At 50.4% G+C, this 15650-nt stretch overlaps 1 protein-coding gene across 5 annotated transcripts; it reads right to left on the bottom strand.

Moving 5' to 3' along the window:
• Nucleotides 1–1481: 1481 nt before the first annotated feature.
• Nucleotides 1482–13878, bottom strand: Msantd1 (Myb/SANT-like DNA-binding domain containing 1). Of its 5 annotated transcripts, none has more exons than XM_011240753.3 (4): nucleotides 13368–13878; nucleotides 10556–10820; nucleotides 6792–7067; nucleotides 1482–5147 (listed from the first exon to the last, which is right to left on the bottom strand). In XM_011240753.3, the coding sequence occupies exons 1-4, from the start codon at nucleotides 13381–13383 to the stop codon at nucleotides 4907–4909; spliced, it is 798 nt and encodes a 265-aa protein (XP_011239055.1). In that variant the 5' UTR covers nucleotides 13384–13878; the 3' UTR covers nucleotides 1482–4906. The 5 variants fall into 5 exon arrangements, with proteins under 5 accessions (XP_011239055.1, XP_006504075.1, XP_017176449.1 ...); XM_006504012.4 differs by having other exon boundaries at nucleotides 10556–10767; XM_017320960.2 differs by lacking the exon at nucleotides 6792–7067 and having other exon boundaries at nucleotides 10556–10944.
• Between the last annotated feature and the right edge of the window lie 1772 nt (nucleotides 13879–15650).

Below are 15650 nucleotides of genomic sequence, written 5' to 3'. Positions count from 1 at the left end.
GAACTTACTATGTAGACCATGGTAGCCTCAAACTCAGAGACTTGCTTGCCTCTGCTTCCTCAGTGTAGGGATCAAAGACCTGTGCCACCATGAGCAGCACAACTCTGTAATTTTTTGATGCTATTATAAATGTGATTTTACAGCTGGAGAGATGGCTCAGTGGTTAAGAGCACTGATTGCTCTTCCAGAGGTCCTGAGTTCAATTCCCAGCAACCACATGGTGGCTCACAACCATCTGTAATGGCATCAGATGCCCTCTTCTGCTGTTTCTGAAGAGGGTGACGGTGTACTCATATACATAATATAAATCTTTAAAAAAATTCCTTCAGGCTTTGTGTTTTACAGTCATGAGAGACTAGAGATAATCACAGAATTTCCTCTTCCAGTACATCTAAGCACAGTTGCAGTGACTTTCTTAAGGAAGCCATGCTTGGTTATGGTGTCTGGCATTTATTAATATTTTATTCAGCACCTTTCTCTTCTTCCTTCCATGTGTCATATGCATGTTCCCTTTCTTCCTCTTTCCTTCTGAGTCCTGGGATTACAGGGTGAGCCACCCGTTCTGCTTCAGCATCCGTGACGAGGCACTGGGATGACTGACAGACTGGCTAAGTCTTGACCTTGAGATGATGAAATGGCAGCGCAATGCAGGGCTTTTGTCATGTCTGTGTTGGGCTGACCAAGTAAAGGCCTGTGTGCAGCTGTGTGTGCTCTTTTAAAATACAGCTTACAAAGATTCCTTGAAAAAAAAAACTGGCAGGCCAGGGCACTGGTAGGTATATTCCTGAGACATGAAGCAGGCCTGTTCCTTAAGAGAAGCAGTGGCAACATTTGTTATTGGTAGTAAAATCCACACATTCCTGTAAGAGTCAGACTTTGGAAATACTTGTTCCCACCATGATGAGCTTTCAAACTCCCCACCTAAGGTCTTCCTTCTGAGACTGTCAGTGAGTGGGCAAAGGTGACTAGCTATCTGGCATCCCATCGATGACATGTTGTAATACTAGGAACAGTTGTATCACCATGGGTACAATATTTTCCAAAAATGTCTCCAAATGCCTACTTGGGACCCAAACACACAGAAGGATAAAGAGCCATTGAGGCCTAAGATGAGTCACAAGGAAAGTTTGAGGCTTTAGGGGAAAGTGGCTTAATGTATGAGCATTTGCCTAGCATGTAGGAGACCCTGGGTTCAATCTCCACCCCAGAAAAACAAAAATTCTATCTCCCTAACTCCTCAAGTTTGAGATGGGACAGAGTTGGAATAGCCACATTGATTTGTTCTTTTCTTTCCAGGTAACTATTCCTGTGAGGTTGGACTTCTAGACAGAATCCTGCACTTACGCTCCCAGCAGCAGAGCACACAGACGCCTGGGGAGCCCTAGCTGGTCCCTGAGCCAGAGATTTGTACAAATATAAAGCGATGCCACTTTTCTTGCTGAAACCTTGTTTTAGAAAATACATTTTTCATACATTTGGTCTTGATAGCAACATGTAATAGGTTTATTGTTTTGAAATAAATAACATTTTTATGTCTAAAATTTAATTTTTTAGTAAGGTGTTCTATAGGTATTGGCGCTGCTGCCTGGAACTCTTCAAAGTTCTCTGGGATCCTTGATCACTCTTCTGCGTCACCAGGATCCCTGAGATGATGGTCAAAACTCTACCATGCTCCAGTGATATGCTGAGCTGCTCCGCTGTGGCGCTGTGTGAGTTGTGGAGCTCCTGCTTAGAAAGGAACATCTCCTCAGATGGAGCCTTGAGGCTGTTACGGTCCCTTAGCTAGTGAGTGAGTTCTTGTCCTGAGGCTCTTCCCAGTTTCTGAGTCCCTCGGACTCCCCTGTTGCCATTATAAGTCTCCATGATCGAGCCAACTTATAGAAGGAACGGTTTATTTTGGCTTATGGCTCCAGAGGGATAAAAGACTATCACCACCACAGCACAGAAGTGTGGCAGCAGGCAGGCATGGTGGCAGGGACACCTGGGAACTCTCATCTCAAACCACAAGCAGGAAGCAGACAGAGCTCACTAGGAATCACACAAGTCTTATATTCTCAAAATCTGCCTTCAGTGACAGACCTTCTCCAGCAAGTTCACACCCCTAAGCCTTGAAAACAGCACCACCACCTGGAGACTGAGCATTCGATTGTGTGAGACTGTGGGTGACATTTCTCATCAGCACCACCACAGGCTCCTGCTGTGTGTCCCAGCTCCGCAAACAACTGAGCAAGTCTTCCCACCTTCAGCCTCATTCTTTGCTTCATATAAATTTAAATGTAATTTTTGTCGTTTCACAACAAACTCTACAGTTCCTTCAGAAACATACTGGGATCACATGAATACAATGAGCAGGCTTTCTCTGCAGGCTTTCTGGTGCACTCAGCAACCCACGCCTGCGTACTGTCTTGCATCTTTCAATGACACTGCATATCTTCTCAATGGCTCCTGTCTTTCTGGGTGAATCCACTCTGGGCAGTCTACTACTCTGGTCTCAGTTGAACAGACTCATTTCTCATTCTCAATTTTAATACTTTTAGGTTGAAGCGCTTGAGGTTTTGTGTGTTTGGTCTTCTGGCTCATCAAAAGTGCAGTCTGAAAATAAAGGTAACTGTCATGTCTTCATTCTGTCTCCTATCTTCCTTTGTTTGCTGACTGGTATCTGGTTCTAGATGTCAGAGGATCAGGTAGGAATGATGAAAGAGCTTGATGCGTTTTGTTTTCTGTGTTCATGCTTGGTTGAACCTGGTTAGATATTTCAGTGTTTACTAACAGAGTTATTTTACTCCTCGAATGACCCAGTAGCTAAAGAAGAAACTAGGAAGTCCTCAGGGACACACCAGGTGGTTAACAGCTGAGTCCCACGGAGCGCTGAGGGGGCAAATGAGCAGGCCCAGACCGCTCAGACATTGGCTGCTTCCAAACACACAGCACAAAGATGCTGACACCTGAGGACTAAAATGCAGTGTGCCTCTGCCTTGATTCTGGAACACAGGGGTCTAAACAAGAAGACATTGGCTCTATCCTGAACCTCATTCTGTCCCCTCCTGTGGAGCTTCAAGACACAGGTGGCCGGGGCTTACCTTCGGTGGCCTCTCAGACACCACTACTGTTCCTTCTGGAAGGCTGGAAATCCCCTCTTGAGGCTCAGGAACCTCATGGCAGCCCAGCCTTGGTGGCCCGCAAATGAGAACAGGCAGGTGTGTGTCAGCAGATCACTGTCCATGGTGGGGACCCCAAGCACCTAAGGCTGCAGATGAACTCCAGCAGGCAGCAGGAGGGCAGGCTCCTTGCCTTGGCTCTCAAGTACTACCAGCCCGATTCCCATCCTCCTGGAGCCATCCAACCATTTTTCAGAGAGGGCTGTGGTCACTTGTACTGGTGTCCCAAAGCCAACTATTTGATCTCTGCCAGGTTAAGGACACAGGAACATCACATGGACAGCTGGCACTTTGCATGATATACACCACAGATATCGACAGGTACTCCATCGGTACCACTAAAGGAATGTTTCCCACTGCCTGGGGTTGCCAGCAAAATGCAGAGTCCACAGGACCCGGACTCAGGAGCCCTATGTGAGGGCAGAGGACCCGAGAGCTCAGAGGACCCGAGCAAGGAAGGCCATGCCTGCTTCTCTGTTTCAGCTGCACAAACCATACAGGCCTCCCTATAGGCAGCCTGGGGCAGGGCTCCACACCATCTGGATGGCACAGACTCATCGCCTTTCTCTTATGTCTGGCTGACCGTTATTGGAGAGTCAACAGAGTTGGCACCCTCCCATCAGGATGGTTGGCAGCTGCTTGATAAAGGTTCACTATCACCCTTGACCTTGGAAGTCTATTCTAAGTCTCAGGGCAGACGGCCACATGTAAACATCTAACCCAGCTCTACTGAATCTGGTCTTCTGGGGCTAACACTGGCCTGGTTCCCGTCTCTTCTGTGGCCTCAGTCAAAGAGCCAAGGCCTAGCCAATGAACTATGGATATTCAGTGAGGGGTTCTGGGGAGAGACTTTCATATGGCAGAATGGCAGTGGCAGGCTGGATCAGTGTGCTCAGTCTTCTGCCTATTCCCAACAAGCTGAGAGAAAACACAAACTCCTTCCAGAAGTGCATGGCTCTGGGTGATCTGGCTGCTGGCATCAGGTGTTCTGGCTATTGTTCGCAATGGCTGCTCCCACACGGGATGCTGCTCTTCCTATCTCCACCTCAATCTGGTTCCTTCTGTCACAGGCCCAGCCTTTCCCTTGAACACTTACTCTCACTGGCTACCATTTTTCTGATGACTGAACTAAAGCTTCATAAAGCCAGGAAGACCTATGCCTCACTTAGCACACCACTGTTATCAGCAGGCCAGCAGAGAACAAGCAGCCATGAGTCGGCTGGATCCTGTGCTAATGTGACGCTCCAAACTTACTGAGGGGTGACTGGGTAGAGTTAGCACTATGATAACTGGGTAGTTCAGGAAGCTGCTACAGATCCTGTGGAGGAAAGACATCCCCCTGCACACACATACACACACAACTTGCCTCTGACCTATAGCATTTGCTTTTGTCTACTGAAGAGAATCATCCAAGCCAGCAATTCCCCTTCCCCTTCACACCAGAGAGAGGAAAGCTGGCTTCCAGGCAATAATGGAAAGTTATGTTTAATATCAAAAGCTGTTTCAAGTATCAGATAGAGACTATACTGGAGAGTGGCTTCTGGGACCTTCTCACTACCTGTCGTCTTGGAGTCCCTAGATTAATGCTGGAGATGGGGATCCCAAGGTCTCCCAATGCCACTGGAGTCCTAGAAAGCCCTTCAGAGAAGCACAGAGGCCAGGCTGGAACTCGGCCTGAGTGAGCAGAACTCTGAGCCTGGGTGGGCCTCGGGATAGGACGGCGTGGCACCTGGCATTCTCTCCATGGACTAGACGTTGGACTTGGCAATGATCTTCTCCAGTAGGCTCATCATTCGCTCCTGAAGCTGCAGGCTCTGGACCTGCAGGATGTTCTGCTGGTCCAGCACACGGCGCACCTCTCGGCATGTCTCCTCCATGGCACGGCTCAGCCGGCGCTGTTCCTCCAGCATGGCCTCCAGCAGTCGCAGCTTCTTTTTCTGTAGGTGACAGCTCCGCATCTTGCGTTTCTTCACGGGGCGTTCCTCTGACCTGTTGGGGAGAGACAAGTTAGTCACAGGGACTGGAACATGGGAGCCACCAGACCTTCCCAAACACCCCACTGGATAAACAGGAACACTGAGGCCCCAGGAGCCATATCTAGGTCTCGGGTCTCTGCTCACAGAGGTGAGGAGGGGTCAGAACTCACAGCAAAGAGAACAGCTGGTGAAAGCTAGTGCTGGCTTGTGGGAGGAGCAGGTAGTGCCAAACCCATCTACATCCCACAGCATGGACTATATAGCTCCATGATGTGACAGCACCCCAAGGTCACTGAGCTGATGGAGGGTGCTCACAGGTAAAGATCCTACTCCTGGGAGCAGCAGAGAGAAAGGACCTGGGCACTGTGTGGTACTTGGTGCTCTTAAGGGAAGTGAAGTCTGTAGTCCCCACTGGCCTATGACATGGAGAAATGGGTTCAGAACGAAGGTCTACCCTGAGCCCTCTGTCTCCAAGTATGCCTTTGGCAGTGTGTGTGTGTGTGTGTGTGTGTGTGTGTGTGGTCAGACAGGCCATCTGGGCTCCTCCCCAAGAGTTGCCCCATGGGTGCTCTCTGCTCGTCTAAAAGCCCCTGCTGGACAGCAGGAAGCTGCTAAAGCCTACCAGACCCTAACGCCTATTTGGGGAACTGCCAGTATCTCCCTGTGCTCTGTGTTTTGAGCAAAGTGATCAGCTAGTCTTGGGGACAGAGCCACAGGCGACTGTGCCTGGGAACTGGGCTTGGTAAGCCGCGGGAACAATTGGCCATAAATCTCAGACTTCTTTGTGAGTTTGGTCTGGCTTTAGTACAGACAGATTCTGTCTGGGCCCTTCAGAGAGAGATTCCCTCTAAAGAAGGACTTATTGGGTGAATTAAGCAGATGTTCCCAGCCCTAGGGGCAATGAGTTATGAGACCTCCATAGAGACACCTTTCCTACCTTAGCTGTTGTCAAATAGGCTTGAAAGCCCATAACTCAAAGCCATATTTACTAGTTTCTTCAACTGCCTGACTCCTCTTTTACCTTGGAAACCCTTCCCAAATATCCCTTAGAAGTGCCTGCTCTGGACCCCATGGTCCAAAGCTACAGGGTGTCTCCTACTTGTCCCCCAACTCATAGGCTCTGTGAGTACCCTCAGGCACAGGTGTGTGTTGACAGAGAAGACAGATAATGCAGGCCCACACATTGCTCAGGAGGTACAGACCTATATCTCCATGTTGTGAGGACCTATTGCTGAGATGGGAACCCAAGAGAGGGCCCACGTTGGGATTTGGCAGTCAGGGAAGGCATGCTTGGGGCCTGGCCCTGCATCTTTTCTCCTTGAGGAATACTGATTTAATCCCCATTTTATGGTGGGAGTCAGGGGTCAGAGAGGTCAAAGAACTTTCCATGCAGGTAAGAGGTGATGGAGCCTTGGACAAGCCCGACCTATCCATTGGCAGCAGAGCTCTCACTGCTCTGAGGGTGACCTGGCCCTGAACCAGTCCACAGCTACAGCCTTTGTAGCCGGTCAGGGCAGAGGATATCAGAGCGTGTCACTGTGCCGCTGCCAGCCCCTTGCTCTGAGCGCTGGAACTTTGGTCCTATTTGGGAACAGGACAGGGGACAAAGATGCCAAGGCAGTGCTGGGTCAGGAGAGGGAAAGCGAACACACACTACCTGAACTTAAGGGACAGTAAGCTGGAGGAGCTGTCGGAGCGATCGTCCTCGAAGTGGCCTTCATAGGAGCACTGGGTATACGGTAAGTACAGAGGGGTGGACTTAGCAGACGGCGACAGGGACGCCTCGGTCTGGGACGTAGAGGGCCCCGGCTGCTGGCCATCCGGCAGTTTGCCCTCACAGGACTCAGGGACCTTGGCCAGAATCCTATCAATGGCTAGGTAATAGGGCCAGTCCGGCGGGATGGACTCGCTATCTGTCATGCATTTTAATTTCCTGAAACGAGAGACACAAGAGCCAAGGTGAGAAACAGCAGGTGAAGCCTGTCCTGCCTGACCCTTGGGCAGAGTGGCGCTCAAGAGGTCTAGGTCCCTAGAGGGAGCCATGCTAACACAGGCAGGAGCCACTCTCAGCCAGCATGGTCCTCCTCAGCAAAATCAGCCAGGCTCTAGGGCCCCTGTGACACCGGACAGAAGGTAGAGGCTTTGGGACCTGCGCAGCATGAACAAGGGTACCCATAGGTGCTGGGAGCTTGGGGCTGGTTCCTGCAATCTCTGTTCTTCTGTGGGTTCTAAACTCACTGCAATGAACCGAGTGCTTTTTATGTAAGTTAACCTTTAGCGACGAGACTGTGTGAGATACTGACACAGTAGCAGTTGTAGTCTACAAAGGTGCTTCCAGGAGAGGGAACAGCAGGGCCACAGGAAAACAATACTCACAGTTCTGAGCCTGTATCTTGCACATACACACTATGATCTTGGACAGGTTCGTTAACCTCTCTGAGCCTTCACGTTTTACATTAATAAAATGGGGATGAGAAAGTAAGTCCTTCTTCACAAAGCCAAAGGGAAGAGTTAATAAAATAATGTCTGGTAAGCAGGGGTCCGGGCTCCCACCTGTTCTCCCCGAACCTGCCAGGAAGATGTGTTAGGCCGCATCAATGTAATGCTGCTACCATGTAAGCCCTGAGCTAAGCCTGACCTAGCTCTCAAATGCACAGCCTGCCCAGAGACTGTGGGGCTGGCCGGCCAGTGTCATCTCACACTGCCTCACACCCACCTTCTACTAGTGCCAAAGCCAAAGGCCTGATCAGTGTGACCGGTGCCCTCAAGACCCTATGCCCTGCCTTCTCCAACAGATAGGTTCTGTCTCACTGAGAGGATCTCACATCCCTGTCCTTGGCCATCCCCTGGGAAGAGAGGCTGGGGAGACTGGATACAGGCTGGTTGGAACAGTTTTAGTCTACAGAGAAAGAGGCAACATAGGAGCACTTTGGCCCTCAGGGCCACCTTGGGCCCTCTAGGGTTATTTGCAAGGGCTGGCTGTAGTCTCACTGGTGTCTGAAGATGGAGAGCTGGCTGAATGAGCCCCCAACACAGGTACAGCCAATAACAAGGGGCTGCTGCCCAGGACAGACTGTGGTTCACCAAAGCAGAGGATGGCCTTGGGGAATAGCATCAAGGGCCTAGAGGGCTCCACCACATAGCATGACTGCATCAGAAAGCAGAGGCAGGTCACACAGAACAGAGCAGACTGCTCTGAATGAATAGCAGGCACCATCAAGCTACCTGGGGACACAGGGAAGGTGAAGTTTACCACCATTAGTGCCATTTCAGCCTTCTATACTGGCTCCTCCTCTCCAGAGAACCCCTGCCCCTGCATTCTCTGCTTCACTTAAGCTGGCCAACTCCTTGGAGAAATGAGGACTGTCTTGTCTCCAGTGTGGGGGCCTCATGTTGTATTCCAACAAATCATGGTCCATGGGACCTAGCTACCTGGTCATATTTCCTTTAAGTCAGAACCTTAATATATAAACAGCTCTTATAGAAAAGAAAAGACTGCTGTGAAGTCAGGAATGGGCAGATAAAGAACTGATCAGCTATGAGAAGCCATGGTCTGCATGTGCTTTGTAAGTTGTGAAGTGCCATGACTCCTACCCCTAGACTGCAGTGGCTGATCTTTCCATGTACTCTCATCTCCTGGCTCACAACCACCTCTAGGAATGGAGACAGAATCCCTCCCCTAGGACTCTGAGGGAGGCTTTCAAGATAAATAATGAATAATACAGTTAGACAAAGGGAAGCTAAGGAAAACAACCAGCGGTGCCTCATCTCCCCCAGAAATCCCTTCTTCCTCCAGCACTGGGACAGGATGATGGGGCGTGAGAAAGCCAGGCAAGCCTTTGCCATCGGTGCTATCTTCATGTGTTCATGTCTGTTCCTGCAGGCAACAGACTTGGTCTCAACTCTCTCCTCATCAGACAGAGGCTTCCATGTAACACCAGTTACAATAAATGACTCTGATGCCAGCAAGCCTAAGCAACTGCTAGAGCCGCGGGTTTCTGCTTTCAGGCTCAGCTGTGGACCAGCACTGGGGGTCAGAAATGAGCCATGGACAAGACAGGTTTGAGGCCCTCTCTCTTCTTCCATGGCCCTTATAAGTCAAATCAGTAGTTAGAGATGGAGTTTTAGGGTCTCACAGTCTGTCCAAGGTCTTGTCGGGCCTTATCTCCCAGGGGCACAGGATTCATGGGCCAGGCAGGGGTTCCCCTCCCTTTCTTGGGGCATCTCTTTACTGATGAGGGCATGAGAGCTCTTTTCTTCCATGGATTCTGGCTGGGGACCTTACAGATATGCCTGCAGAGCAAGGTCTGAACCAGCCTCCCTATCTTCCCAACTCACCAGATGAACTACTAGTACATCTGTGAGCCCCAGATAGCACCTCCTATCATGGGATCTGAATGCGATCTTAGGCAGCCCCAGGCCCAGACTGTCTAGTCTGCCTTTTGGGGAAGTACTCTTTACTGTCTGACCTTGATACTCTTCAACTTCTCCTGTGACATGCCCCTCATAAGGGCCTCGTGCACACAACCTTCACTTTATGTTTTGACCTTCATCTTACCCTCTCTACTTTTTTGTGCCTCCAAAGTCCACAATCTCTAGCCCATCCATGATCCCTGCCCTGCACTCGACTCTACAGAGAGGTCAGACCCACCACAGCTACTCCATCCTGAATGCCAGGGATGCTCCAGGCTGTGAACTGTGTATCAGTTCCCCCAGGCTCTCCTTTGGCTGCAAGCTAGGACAGTCAAACTGAGAGGCAGCAAAGTCAGATACACAGATGGGGAGACCCCAGCCTAGAGTTGTGTGCTGCCTGGAGAGCCCCCTAAAATCCTATCTTACCAACCCTGAAGCTGGCCCTGGGCTGGGCTCACCTAGTTCTCGTAGTCTCAGGGTATCGGGGTGAGCCAGGCCTGGGAGTCAAACCTCCTTTTCACTCTAGCTTCAGTTTCCATACATGAAACAGGAACCCCATACCCTGCCCAACTTGGGTACTTGTGGTAGGTGGGACAGGCAGAACCAAGCCTAATTGGTGCCCTGTAGTCCCAGTTGAGGAAGCAGGGTCATAAGATCTGATCTATTTGTCTACTGCTGGGGCGTCACGGCAGGTAGGAGGCAGGTCTAATGTCAGCCTTAGAACCATCCTCACAACGATGCTGCTCCAGCCCTAGTCCCACAAAGTCTATCTGAGGATGCTCTCAGCCTTGCCACTTGAGAGTTAATGATCAGTTCTTTTGCTTGTGGGCCTCAGTTTCCCCATCTTCCCAATGGTAGGCTACACAAACGGTTTTGGAAGGCAATCTTGCCAAGTGGAGTTCTGACAACTAGCCCAGACGACACACACCCGCCCTGCCTCAGAGCACAGAGTGCCGAAGAGTGGAGCAACCTTGCCCGGACCCTCTCGAGACCGTCCCACGTGCTCACCTGTACTGGAAGGTCATGTTGGTGATTTTGATCTTGATCTCCTCGCCTAGCCGTCGCTCCCCAGTCATCTCAAAGAGCTTGCTGGCCATCTTCTCGTACACCTTGGCATTGCGCTTGGTCTGCTTGAGCTCATCAAAGAACTCCTCCCAGACCAGCATGAGGCCGCGCATCTCTGCATCTGTCCAGTTGCGGGCCCTCCGATGCTTCTCCGTCTGAGGAGACACAAGGTAGCCAGGCACTTCGGCTGCTGCCATGTTGGAGGCACCTGCAGGGTTAAGGATGGCACTCAGGCAGGGCCTCAGGCCTGGCCAGCGCACCATGGGCGAGAGGCAGTGCGCTTGTTCACTCGCTTGCTCGAGGCAGCTCCACGCTCAAAATGGGGCCTACATCTGACAGGCAGGAATTTAGTTAAAAGCTTTTAAACGGGAAACGTCATTTTGATGTCATGTTTCCATAGCAACAGAGCAACTGCATAAGCTACAACAACAGAAACCTTTTAACTGAAAGCACAGGAATCAGGGCCGCACTAACGGGCCATCAATATTGCAGTGAGAGGCTGTACCCAAGCCCACTGTGGCTCCCAGCCCTCCTCCCACCCTGCTGGCCCTCTAGGCCCCAGAAGAGACTTGCTTTCACTGTGCCTGACAGGCTCCTACATGGGCATCTAGGCAGTAGTCCCTACCTCAGCCCCACCTGATTTATATAGGTTAGAGTCCAGGGAGGCCCAAGATGGGCAAGTAGTATGCTGAGACATAAGGTGCAGGGTTACAAAGGAGGTGGAGGCCCTGATACTGCCTTGATGGCTGTTCGTGTGGTGAGGTCCTTGCTGAGAGGTCACCCTCTTCTCAGAGGCCTGCCAAGCTTTACTGAAGCCGGTCCTCATAGGGCCCAGCCTTCTCCCCATTGACTCTGCTTCTCTTGTTTAACTAATGCAACCCCCTGGGTGTCAGGTTGTGTGGGTGCTGGGAAGCCAGGCAAGTCAGAGCTAGACCTTGCCTAGCCATGCCGGCCTGAAGGACACAGATGTTGACCTTCAACATGGGGAGAAGCATAAGCACAGCCCTGACGGAAGGGGCAAACCGAGCTGAGCTGAGGAGGCCCCTCAGCTGAGGAAAAGTGGCTGCAGTCAGAGGGTAACTTCAATGTCCTGAGCAGGGCTAGTCCTCAAGAGACACAGCAGTGTTGGGGTGGGGACAGGCAAAACATCAAGAGGAAGGGTTAATATGCCCACAGGGCTAGGCAGGGACCTCAGGCTGAGGAGGCAGCAGAGCAAGAATGTAGAATGTGGAATCCGCAGAGGGGAAAGTTACCACAGGGCATCAATAGCTAACATCTGGAAGGCAAGTCACAAATGAGACTACATGGACCTAAGACCCTCATGCTAGGCTGGCTGTTGTGGACACACAGTCTAGTCTGATCCTAGACTCTCTGGGCCCAGTACTCTATTGGTAGTCATGCCTGGTCTCCAAACAACTAGTTAAAACTCTCTGGTCAGCAGAACAACAGTGGTCTTTGTTGGCTTTCCCCCTGCCTGATCAAAGATAGGAAGAACTTAGACTGGAGAAAGCAATGTCTCTGGGCTTCCTGTGTCCACTGTAAGGAGCATAGTCAGTAACTTACTGGGTAGGGGGAGTGACCTGAGTTTCAATCCAAAATTAGAAATGAAAAGGAGGCAGAGGGTTGCCCCTGGAGGTCTTGCTGTCATTTCATAGGTTCAGGTGAATGTCAGGCTTCCTCTCTGAACCTTGGGAGTCATTTTGGGACTTCCTACTGCTGAGCTAGCAGACAGATACCCACGATTGTTCCATTTCTCCTAAAAGAGTACCCAGAAGGTCTGCAAAAACTCCTCTTCCTGCCAAAGTCAGATAGATACTGAGCATGCCAGGCATACTACTGGCCTGCTGGTTCATTGCTGCCCCCTAGTGCTGAGCATGGAACCTGGGTCTGGTTCTCAGAGCTCAGTGCCTAGAAATTACCTCCTTCCTCCAGGAAGGACCCCCTGTTCTTTAGGCTCAGAAGATTGATCCTTGAGGAGCAAGGAACTAGGAACCTGCCCTACTGCCTCCACAGACAGCATCTCCAGCTAACAAGGAAAGACAAGACAAGCACAACCTGGGGCCTAAAAACTCAGTATGTATATACTAGGCTGGCCCTGTCTCTGCCTCCCGAGTACTGGAATTAAAAGTGTATTGTCACTATGCTTAGCTTCAAGCTGCTAGCTTTTAAACCTAGCTCTGTGTGACCTTAGCAATGGATTCCAGCCTCAGTGTCCTCATCTCTAAAATAACAAGAGCCGGCTAAATGACTATAAATGACTTAGCAAAATGTTGGCCTAAGGGATATGGGGAGATCCTAGGTCCTCATCCGCCATCTCTTAGTCCTTTCTACAAATTTCCTTAGAGTGTCTGGAGTGTTCAAAGCCAGACCAGTGGCTATCTGTTGGCTAATGGATATCACTGCCATTACTCAAGGTCCTATAGTTAGATGGCTGAAGAGGAAAGATCTATAACAGCTGCTTGCCCAAGTTCCAGGATATAGAAGGCACCAGAGCCAGCCTGGCAGGAGCTACTCCATACCAACATAACACTTTGGTTGACACCTAGATGGGGGTAAGATGGGCTCCCACCTCCTCTTCTCAGGCATGTGGGCATCAGCAGTCCCAGGTACAAAGTGGCCTTTGTGGAGGCACCTCCTAGAGCAGAGTCCTTGCCTGGCTTCCATGGACAAGAATGAACAGGTGTTTGTCCAAGCCTCAGCTGCCCCTACCTAGGGTGGGACATTTCCTATTTCTATTCAGGGTAGAGTTCCATACCTTGACACAGCTGCATGGCCTGCTAGGACCCTCAGTTGTCACAGGATGAGAAGGCAGGAGGCTGAGGACTAGGTCCCCAGTAGAACCTGAAGGGAAAGGGGGCAGGTCAGCTTTAGAAAGTATCTCTTAAGAGAGGCCAGGCACTCTGAATGGGGTCAAGACTGGTTCTGTTGTGAGCTGGCGAAACCTACTTAGGCTCCCTGGGTTTGGTTTCCCCTCTACATAATGAGTGTGGGGCAAATCTGAAACTTGTATTTATGGAACCTGTTCAGGATGCAAGAAACCAGGCCTGACTAGGGTGATAGCAGCCAAGCTCAGCCTATATTGATAGAAGCCAGAGTAGAAAATGACCAGTTTTAGTGGGATGCCAGGTAACTTTTGAGAGAACTGAGCCTGTACTGGTGGGAGAAATTTAGGGGTTGAAGACTTGACAAAGGCCTGGAAGTGTATGAAATGTGTGTACATGTGACAGTGGCTAAGTACAGCCTTGACTAAGGTAGTAGGACATGGGTCTAGGAAGCTTTGGAGCACTAAGGCGTTTGAACTGCTCTGGGTGGTTAGTGAGGCACAGCTTATCTCTGTGGTGGGTAGTGAGAGGGATTATGACCTACCTTAGAATTGGATTGTCACAGCAATTCCTGGGGCCTTACAACCTAGCCTGGGATAGAGGCCTGGGCAGCTAGGTAGTTTAGCTTGCACGTTAGACGTTGCTATCACACGTCAATAAGGAGTCCAGACTCTTAACCTTTGACACTCTGCCTTTGTGGCCAGCTCTTCCCACCCCAGCTATGTCCCAAATGTCCACCCTGAGCTTGAAGTGAAGCAGGCATCTCTTTCAGGACCACAACATGGAGGAAGATGAGACTCAGGCTTTCAGGGCTAAGGATGTGTGTGGATCCCAGGAAGGTCTCAGTGATTCTCAAGTACCTGGGTCCACCTCTGCTCATGAGCCTTCCCTGGGCTACCCAAGTAGGTCTTCTTGATTTGGCTGAGCTTTGCCACCTTGTATGGAGGTGAGGCTCACATCCTAGGAAGCCTGGATATAACTCCAGGAAACTTGGACCCTGTCCACTCAATATGTGGACACATATGGCCACAAATGGCACACATACCATGACTACCCATCCCCGTATTCAACACAATCAGGCTGCTTCTTCAAGCTCCTTCAGAATGCTTTTTGGAAAAACTGGAGACAAACACCACAATGAGGCTGAGGGGTACCTCAAGTCATGTGCTCCTACATTCCCCAGGCAGGAGGGCTGGACTTGCTATGGTGAGGGCTTGCGTTCTGCTTTAGTGGCTAGAAGGAATAATGTGCTGCCAATACCCCAGGGAGGCTTACCTTATCCTTTCTGGAATACCACCCATGCCTGTTAGGTCAAAGGTCTGGCTATCCACCAGGAGGGCAGGGGTACTTCATTTTCCTGAAGTGAGCAAAACTCAAGTGTTGATGAAGATCTTTTTGTTTTTGTTTTTGTAGACAGGGTTTCTCTGTATAGCCCTGGCTGTCCTGGAACTCACATTGTAGACCAGGCTGGCCTCAAACTCAGAAATCCCTCCCAAGTGATGGGATTAAAGGTGTGTGCCACCATGCCCGGCGTTGATGAAGACCTTAAGGGCAATATCACCGTAGTCCTAGAGAGGACTGCTGAGGTAGATTCAGGGAGTTGAAGCAATAACATCCATGCTGCCATCAAATGCTTGAGTTACTGGGCAAAGACCTAAACATGGTGGGGCACCTACCAGGCCCTTCCTGCCAAAGGTTCATTATCTTGTACAGAGAACAGACCCTGTGCCATGTCCTAGAAGGGATAGTGGCATGCACTGGGCTCTATAAGACTCCCAAGAGTTATCCTGGCACTAACGTCAGGGTCTGGTGGGTTGAAGGATCAGGTAGACAACTCCTGCCTCACAACTGAAACTTGACAGGCCTTTAGAAAGTGTTCCCCAAACAGCCTTGTTCCTGCAGGTTGGTGGATGAAGTACCTGCATTTCAGGTTTAGCCCAGATACTAAAGAAGGGACCTGGTAAGACAGGCAATGTCATAGACAACCTAAAAGAAGTTGTAACCTACAAAGGACAGGGTAGGTGTTGCAGACACAGCAGGACAAAGGTGGTAAGACCAGTCATGTTGAAGGGCAGAAGAGGATCCATGTGGATCAGGAGCATGTCCAGAAAGGCAGAAGGGCTGGTGGAGAGCATGCAAAGACTCCAAGGACTACTAACTGTGTCCTGTGTGAGGACAGAGCCTCACCACCCCTCTAGAACCCTGGAGCAATGTGT

This window comes from Mus musculus, chromosome 5 (assembly GCF_000001635.26).
Source record: "Mus musculus strain C57BL/6J chromosome 5, GRCm38.p6 C57BL/6J".
Taxonomy (NCBI): Eukaryota; Metazoa; Chordata; class Mammalia; order Rodentia; family Muridae; genus Mus; species Mus musculus.
The sequence above is the reverse complement of the archived record's forward strand: the minus strand, read 5'-3'. Positions and strand labels throughout refer to the sequence as shown.